At 35.8% G+C, this 9176-nt stretch overlaps 1 protein-coding gene across 1 annotated transcript; it reads left to right on the plus strand.

The window, feature by feature from the left end:
- Positions 1–779: 779 nt before the first annotated feature.
- On the plus strand, positions 780–4235 carry LOC125657071 (sulfotransferase 1B1-like). The gene is made up of 5 exons (XM_048887704.2): positions 780–954; positions 1416–1733; positions 2540–2643; positions 2862–3045; positions 4013–4235. Exons 1-5 carry the CDS (start codon positions 780–782, stop codon positions 4114–4116), a joined length of 885 nt encoding a protein of 294 aa, XP_048743661.2. The 3' UTR covers positions 4117–4235.
- Positions 4236–9176: the final 4941 nt, after the last annotated feature.

Here is a 9176-nt window from a genome sequence, read left to right on the forward strand (position 1 = left end):
TAAAAAGTATTAAAAAATGACTATGCAGAACGACAAACAAAATCACATATTTTAGATGAATTGTTGGTTCTATACATACAGGTAGAAAATGGGGTTATGAAAAAGTTGCCTGAGCTTTATACTTCCCCGACTGCATGCAACATTCGAGGTACTATAATCAGTGACCAGAGGTTGTATCTATGTAATTCATGTTGTCTTATACCTGAGCTATGTCATTTGAGTAATTGAACTTGAATTGCCCTATTCAAATCACATCTGCTTGTATGTTTGTGTTTTCTTCTAAAATTTGATTAATCTAATGCAGTGTTTTAACTTCTTCCATCTCTTTATATAATAGACATCTCTCTCTCTCTCTCTCTCTCTCTCTCTCTCTCTCTCTCTCTCTCTCTCTCTCTCTCATTTAATCTAAGGATATGCGTTATTTTCTCTCGTTGTTTGTCTCTATCAATTCCAAGCAGGGGTGGTATTCTAATATCTCTATATTTTCAAATCGTAGGTGCACACACACACACACACACACACACACACACACACACACACACACATACACACACACACTCTCTCTCTCTCTCTCTCTCTCTCTCTCTCTCTCTCTCTCTCTCTCTCTCTCTGTCTGTCTGACTCTCTCTGTCTGTCTGTCTGAATCGCTCTGTCTCTCTGTCTGACTCTCTCTCTCTCTCTCTCTCTCTCTCTCTCTCTCTCTCTCTCTCTCTCTCTCTCTCTGAATTTAAGCAGGTACGTTAATGCCGATTTTAACTGACTGTGTCTTTCTTTTTAAGATGAGTAGAAAAGATATCAAAGATCCCAGCGGCAAGGTGGTCATGCAGGTTGTGGAATATGACGGGTTTCAATTTCCTATCAGACTCATTGGGGACATAGTGGAACAACTCAAACAGTTAAATGATATGCCATTCACAAACAGCGATGTATGTGTTGTTTCATACCCCAAATCTGGTTTGTAACTTGATATGTTGCTTTACAGTACATTAAGGGTTTCGATTTGTAGTTTTAGTCAGTCCAAGAATTACAAATATGATTTGAAACAAGGAAAACAAACAAAATATTTGCATATTTCTGTCCTGGTGGTTTAGTTTCGTTGATTTTGTGATATTACAAAAAGTGTATTGATTTATATATTACACACAAGAAATACAATGTCAGTTTAATATATTATGTTGAATTTCCCAAATAAAACGAGACCACCAGACTGCTTCCTCTCTCTTTCTCTCTCTTTCTCTAAAGAGAGAGAGAGAGAGAGAGAGAGAGAGAGAGAGAGAGAGAGAGAGAGAGAGAGAGAGATCACATTGAAACCTGGCTATATGACAGAAATAGTTCTCATACTCAGACATACTCGGTGTATAAAGTTAATGAAAAGGTATGACAATGATATCTAATGGTGAATTTCATCTCTGAAGGGACAAATTGGTGCTATGAAGTGGTGGGCATGTTACGAAATAAATCTTCGGAGTATCACGACAAGATGCCCCCACTCTTAGAAATGTTCCCCATAGAAAAACTCAAGCAAGTGCCCGATGGTATTTATGCGTCCCATTTGACACCCCGACACATGCCAAAAGATTTCATGGCCAAGAAATGTAAAATTATCCACATCTACCGAAATCCAAAAGACGTCTGTGTGTCCTTTTTTAATTTCATCAAGAAGACAAAAGCTGGAGAGTTGATGAAAGACATGGAATTTGACGTCTTCTTCGATATGTACATCACTGGACAACGTAAGATAACAAAATATTTACATTTCCAATTTCTTTCCTTCAATATATTTGCCAGTTGTTGTGATAGCTATTTCCCCATTAATACAATGCAGTTCTGAATAATACGGGCATGAATCTTGATGAAAATAGTACGTCTATTTACGTCTATTTGAACGGCTGTGAATTTCCGAAAGAAATTAGAATCGTTAATATAAGAAATAAATTTTATTTTTCAAAAAGAAATGCAGCCCTTCACGTCAGGATACTTTTCATGAAGCGTGGCAGTTCATGTCGTTACGAAATTTCAAAACTGAAAGTAATTTATTTCTCAAATATAGAACGCTCCATGGTTCAAAGTGTATTGGAGATTTTCATTTGGGTTTCCAATCTAACCTCACAACGATCGTGATAATGCTTTCGAAAATTTTGTTTTCAGTAGCAAAATCGTTTTTTTTTACTTTGATATTGTACATTCATAGTTTATTAATGATATATTGTATTGCACAATAAGTCATTATTATAAGATGGATGTGAACGGTAATCGGGAGATGCTTAATCCGCCTAACCACCTCATCCCATCTCTAGTACGTCCAAAGACTCCTGTTTGTCCTACTCTTAATTTTTGTATCCTTTATGGAATTTATGAGATTGATCATTGTTCGTTATATTCTCTGTTTCATACAAGTTTACTTTATGGTCAAATCTGCAATAAGCATGCATATCGTAAACATATATTATCAAACATCAAAATATCACAGAAAATTTACATCTACATAAGAACTACCTTAACAGAGACCATGAACTTAAGATTCGTGTTTAAATTTCAGTTTCGAGAGGTTCTTGGGCAGGATATGTAAAAGAATGGACAAATTTCCAGGAAGAGAATCCATCATACCCTCTCTTAAATCTCTGCTACGAAGACATGAAGAAGGTAACAAATTATCATTCGTGCAATCACAATTAGAACGGCATTTCAGGCCACGTACACACGAGGCTTTTTGTAGATTTCCTTCGGAGCGCTACGTGGTCCTAAACAATAGGTTAACTTCCTGATTTTATCACGTGTAATAACTTTTCAAAAGAACTGATGACAAATTTGATAGTTCATCAATGTACATTTTCTTTTTAATTGACTGTCTTTCCTTGAAGGACCTTAAGGCACACGTAAATAAGGTTGCTGACTTCCTGGAGCTCGACACAAGTGATGAACTGATCAGTGAAATTGCGAATAAGTGTGAGTTTAAGGCAATGTCGGCTTATAAAAACAGCAACGTACCCGCGTCTTTGAGCATGATGACTGATGTGAAAGACAAACATATACTGTACAGGAAAGGTAAATATATGATTTCCGAAGATCTCTTTGTTTTAATAGAAACCGTCCTGCTTTATCTATCATAAAAAATAGCAAGTTGTAGGTTATGTTTTCCGTACTCGTTCTGTATGTTTACACGCAGAGTAGGCTAATTCCGCATTAAACATGAATTTGATTAATGTAGAGACTGGTTTACGTATATCCCTTTTTCAAATTACCAATATAAACCTTTTCCAAGTTTTAGTTTAAGTCAATTGGGAATCTAACCCGTTTTTGTATCTATGATTTTTATCCTAGCCAACCCCCTCTCTTGAAAATAATTCTTAAAAACCAAGTTCCAGAGGGTTGAAAATTTAGAGGCAATTTGATATAACCGTTAGGCGCAGATTCATTCCTACATGTACATTATGGACGAATGTAAAAATATACAGATCTGAATTAAACCATTTATGTAAATCTGTCAATCTTGAAAAAAATATGCATAGTTTTCTTATGAAGTAGACACCGTAGTCCAATATGTCTTTGTTAACGGACCATTCAACATGGAATGCTTGCTTCTCCTTGGCACCCGATTCAATATCTGGTATTTCCAGGGGACCATGTTTGCTGCAAGCGCAGCCACATTCAGACATAAGCGGATCCAGAAATTTTCCACCCCATGAAAGTTTATCTTCACCTTTTTAAAAATAAGATAAACATTAAAGCAAATATTGAACAATATACTCTGTATTCTGATAAAATAGATATATTACTATAATACAATACGCACGGTTATCAACGGATTTAGTGCAATGTAAAACAGCTCTAATTCGAGACGACTTTATTTAGCCATTTAGTAGTGATGAACTTGTTCGCGAGATTATTTTGAATAAATACAAGATACATTAAGGAACTGGTTCGCTGAGAGAAATATTCTTGCAAACCTCGTTAAATGAATAAAAATTGGTTTATAGTATATGTCGATGTCGTTTAACACCATTTGTTACAGGTAAATCAGGGGATTGGAAGAATTGGCTGAAAGTTGCCCAGAGTGAGGCAGTGGATGCATCGGTGGAGGAAGCAAAAATCCCTCTGGAAATCAAGTACACCTAAAGACGATGAAAATGAGATGTTGGATGAAGACAAAATCAAAATTAATACATTTAGAGAACAGTGAGACATTGCATGAAATTTTGGCAGAAAGAGATAGATAGGAAACAAATCTGCCTGAAGTTACAACAGAACACGTGGAATCTTTGTCATGGAAAAGTGATGTGAATCAACAATTAACAGAATGAATTAAAATTACATGTACATTAGAGTTCAGAGGAGCACCAGTGTCATTTATCATTTTCCATCATTTGAAATATATCTTTATTGTTGTACTGGTATATCTCAATCATTTAATTTTACATGTTACATGCTTTTTCTTTGGTTCCAAAATTATTCGAATATCGTATCCAACGGAAAAAAATGGCCAAAACTACTTTCTATTGGAATATTGGGGATTCCTCTGGATACTTCGTATTCATATATTATATTAGGGAATCCTGAAAAGAAAAACTTAACAGTTCTATCGATCTATATAAAATTAAACAAAAACAAACAAAATTTAAATATAGATAATAATTAATTATGCAAAATAAACATGGCTATATGAGGACACCCCCCCCCCCCCCAACAACAACATATGTTTGTATCTGCAATTCCGGGCTGAGAGTTAAAAGTATTCAACCGGGGATGACGATAGTCCAGTCTGCACCTTGCGACAACTTCCTTCATGTCACAAACCCAAATACCAGATACACCGCACACGATACACCGCACACTGCCTCAGAGATACTGCAATATCGTAGCCCTTAACGACCGTGGTTTCGAACTCCGGCATAATATGTTTATGAGTGACCACCGAAACGAGGCTTCCGTACGACGTTACAACAGCCCTGACGCCTTAGGAATTCACTGATAAAACTAGAAAAACCCTCTGTAACACTCACTAAGTTCTGTATTCACAAATTACTACACCCATCTCAAAATGATATAGAATGTAGTCCAAGAATAACTCGTTAATTCAACTCAAATCAAATAATGTTTTATCATATAAACTCAATGTTTTAAAATATCAAATGCTACGGCCAATGGTGCAGTTTTCCGTCCTTTTTTTTTCGTGGTATACCTCCACTCAACGAAAAAATAAATAAATTCTTTCCTGAAGTGTAACATCTAAGAGAGATTGATCCCCATGTGATGTCATAGGTTTTTGCAAAAACCTTTATTAAATTAAAATTTCCTCATAATAGAAATATATCGTTGATAGGAGTTTTATTCACTGGATAAAAAAGTAAACTATTGATAGTAAAAAAAGTGTAACCTTTTCGTAGATAATCAATTATTGATGATTTTAAAAATGTGAAAGGCAATGACTCTTTTACTAATATTTCCCCTGCTGTTTGTTTATTATGCAACATTTTCCCTAATAACCACAATTAATTCATATATATTTATAAATTAGCAGTTATTTAACTATTACTATTAAACATTTTTCAATTTAGCACGTTTTTATGTAGTTTAATTATTCTATTTTAGGAAATATGTGATTTTCTGATGTTAAAAAAACCGCCGCGGTGAAGAGGTAGCGCGTTCGCCTGCATGCGGAAAGCTGGGGTTTGAATCCCGCCTGCGACAGACCTAAGTCGTTAAAACAGGTAGTGACAATTCATCACCAAACGCTTGACATCAGATGGGAAGGTCACGGGTCCTCAGAGATGACCTTAAAACGGATGACCTGTGACACACTAAAGAACCTTCACCTCTCAATGGCAGTAAGCTCTTCACCGGTCTTGGTGACGTCTCCATAAAAGGTGAAAATAACGAACAGTGATCAATCTCATAACTCCTACAAGCAATACAAAATAGATAGTTGGGCAAACACGGACCCCTGGACACACCAGAGGTGAGATCAGGTGCCTAGGAAGAGTAAGCATCCCCTGTCGACTTGTCACACCCGCCATGAGTCCTATATCCTGTTCCGGTAAACGGAGTTATTTGAGGTCAAAATCAGTGTGCCAAGAACGGCTTAACAATCGGTATGAAACACGTCAGACAGCATACGAGTGAAAAATTCTCGAGAGATGCAATCAATCAATCGACAATAATTGACAGTAATCCATAAGCTCTCTGAATATCTCATCTTGTAATACCGCTGTATATAGACCAAATATTCCCATTCAAAAATAAAAACTCGTCCGTTTACATTCCTCACTGTTAGTACCATGTCACGAAGAACTGGAATTAGAAGAAAGAACATATTTTAAGGAAGAGAATACATGTAATATTGTGTAGTTAACAGTCCACGATCGATACAACGGGCGGGTAACTAAAAAGATATAATGTTTGATTATGGATTTCATTTATAGGGTACCCTTCCATAAAAGAATTTTAAAATTTGCTTTACAAATAATGGGAAAATCAATATGCATTTTGAGATTACGGATAACTCGTATTCGGATTGGGAAAATTTTGAAGCAAACAAAGATTGGAAGAAAGATCAAGCAAAGTCAAACCTCCTTGATCTGAGATTACGAACTTACGTAGATTATTGCTATTCCATTCTTGTATTGTGGTCCCCTACACAACCTTACAGACATAGATGGGCATGAATTGTGCTCTTTTATTAGCTGACATGTTTTTTATATTCTAACGAGGCAGACTTTATCAATCCGATGTTGACATATACTTATGTATGTGTATGTCTCTTCAAAGGGTGGCAACATGCATATTTTGTATGGTTATTAATCAAATCAAACTATATTGGGGTAAAATCAATGCGGTTTTTCTACTTTCAGCCATTAATATTAATAAATCAAACGAGGGTGGAGCTACCTTAAGTCAGACAATTTATATATGACATCATCTGTGGGGTGCTATAGTTTATATGCATCCTTTTGCAATGTATTGCACATTATACGTTAATGTAAGCACTTGCTAATTTACCTGTATTTCATATATTTTATTCAAAGGCAGCATTAATTTGGTTAACATGGATATTCGAAAGGAGAAAATAACGAACAGTGATCAATCTCATAACTCTAAAGTAATACAAAATAAAGAGTTAGGCAAACATGAACCTCTGTACATATCAGATGTGAGATCAGGTGCATATCAAACGGTCAGACCCGCCGTGAGCCCTATGTCTTGATAAGGTAAACGGAGTAATCCATTGTAAAACTCAATGTGACAGGAACGGTCTAACAATCGGTATGAAACACGTCAGACAACATTTGATCCAATGATATGTTGTATTAGTTAAATAGATAATTTTAACGACCGCATAATTTGTAAAATACTAACATTAAACGAGTTCTGGCGTATCGAATCAGTTGAGAGATATAAACACCATATACAGATGACAATGCAATATTGCTACATAAATAAAGAAAGTTGACGTTTGACAATTGAGTTGTTAGTTTGCCGTTGATATCTAATCAGGTACCCACACTCTGTTTTTGTATACAATACATTAATACCGCCGGCCATCGATTTAAGGGATACAAGACGAAGATGGTCAATTATGTCAGATACGGGACTGGCATGAGCCGCGTAGACCATCGGAGTCTTGTATCTTACTTAAAACATTGTTCCATCTAAAAACAAATGCATTTAAACCCAAAAAACACGTACAAATACACATTGGTATAGCCAAATATATTTACACCTTTCGTTTCTGATTTGTTTTTAATATTTAATATATTAGGAATTCATAAACTTTAGTGGCACACAAGGTCAACTCTTGTCTTTAATTCACAAAAAAATGTTAGCTCATCATTTCAATTGTCATAATACGATACTCCTCAAAACAAGGTTTTGTTCTTCATGGAAAGCGATTCGAATGCTTTTATTGTCTGAAGACTGTACTCAACAAAACTGATTTTCTTTTTTGGGTGTATGAGGGTACGTAAAGGGTGTTCGGAAAGAATCTTTTAAATAAAACAAAACATTGATTTCCCACGTTCCTTTCTGGGAACCATAATGATATGATACTGACACGTAGGTCTATAACTGGTATAAAAACAGAAGCCGCAGCCCTCTTTTAACATTTAGTCCGGGTGTCTTGAAAAAATGGATTCCGATGATTGAAAAGAACACGAGTTTGCGGTAAGATTATTCCTTATTTCTACAAATTCTCCTAAATATATCAACAATTTTTTGCACATTGTTTATTTTGTTTGTTTCACTTTTGTTGCATACAAATTTCTTATTAATAACTTTAGCCCCAGCAGTGGAAAATGCAATGCATTATATCTCAGACCAAAAATCGCTTCTAAGGGGAATGTATGGTACGACGACGTCCCAGTCGGGGTACATCAACTGCAACAGATTGTGGCCAAAATATGCAAAGAGGCAGGATTTGATGGTGTGGGTTTTTTTTGTTGTTGTTGTTGTTGTTTTGTTTTTTTACAAATTTACAAATTACAAATCACTCTCTTAGGGCTACTGCCACTACACGCCTATATGCTGCGAGTGTTGACGAGCAACTTATAGCGGGGAAAAACTGGTCACAGGTCATCTGCGATTCGCAACTACAAACGCACCTCCGAGGAACAATTACAGAGTGTTAAAGAGTGTAAGTGATTTGATACATAAACCGTCCACAGTGTCCCCACCGGAGCCGAAGAAAGTGAAGCTCAATGAAAGTGTTTCCTTTGGATCGGGAAAAGAAATAAACATCACTGCCGGGGATGTAACAGTGATTTTGCGATTTTAATGTGCATGTGTTTAAATGAATGATTGTGACATGGATTTATAACTGTGGTGCCTAAACGATTTCATATACGATAAAATCGGATTATACACGAAACGCTCATTTCGTATAATTTACTGGAATATTTCACGCCTTGAATATTGTATTTGATAAATAATAAATATGTTTACTCGCATAACGAGGAGTGGTCTTTGTTCCTGGTTTATAATATTGGCCAGCTCTTAATAATATTGGACTATGTTCAGTACAGTATGAAAAATAAAGTGCTGTCAAGACAAAGAACTGACGTCACAACAATGTTTTAAGAATGGTTTCTTGCGCAGATTTGATTCATATTGTTTTCAAATTTTCCCAAAGTTCTCCTCTCGTATGAGAAAGATGTATAAATTCTTAGTGTTGACCTAACAAACGA

This window comes from Ostrea edulis, chromosome 7, assembly GCF_947568905.1.
Source record: "Ostrea edulis chromosome 7, xbOstEdul1.1, whole genome shotgun sequence".
Lineage (NCBI taxonomy): Eukaryota > Metazoa > Mollusca > Bivalvia > Ostreida > Ostreidae > Ostrea > Ostrea edulis.

What these genes read in the sequence shown, in the direction of transcription:
- LOC125657071 (XM_048887704.2), top strand. Translation starts at nt 780, where the DNA reads ATGAGTAGAAAAGATATCAAAGATCCCAGCGGCAAGGTGGTCATGCAG. An exon ending in TATGTACATCACTGGACAAC is followed by an intron (nt 1,734 to 2,539) that starts GTAAGATAACAA and finishes TTTAAATTTCAG; the next exon opens with TTTCGAGAGGTTCTTGGGCA. An exon ending in ACATATACTGTACAGGAAAG is followed by an intron (nt 3,046 to 4,012) that starts GTAAATATATGA and finishes CATTTGTTACAG; the next exon opens with GTAAATCAGGGGATTGGAAG.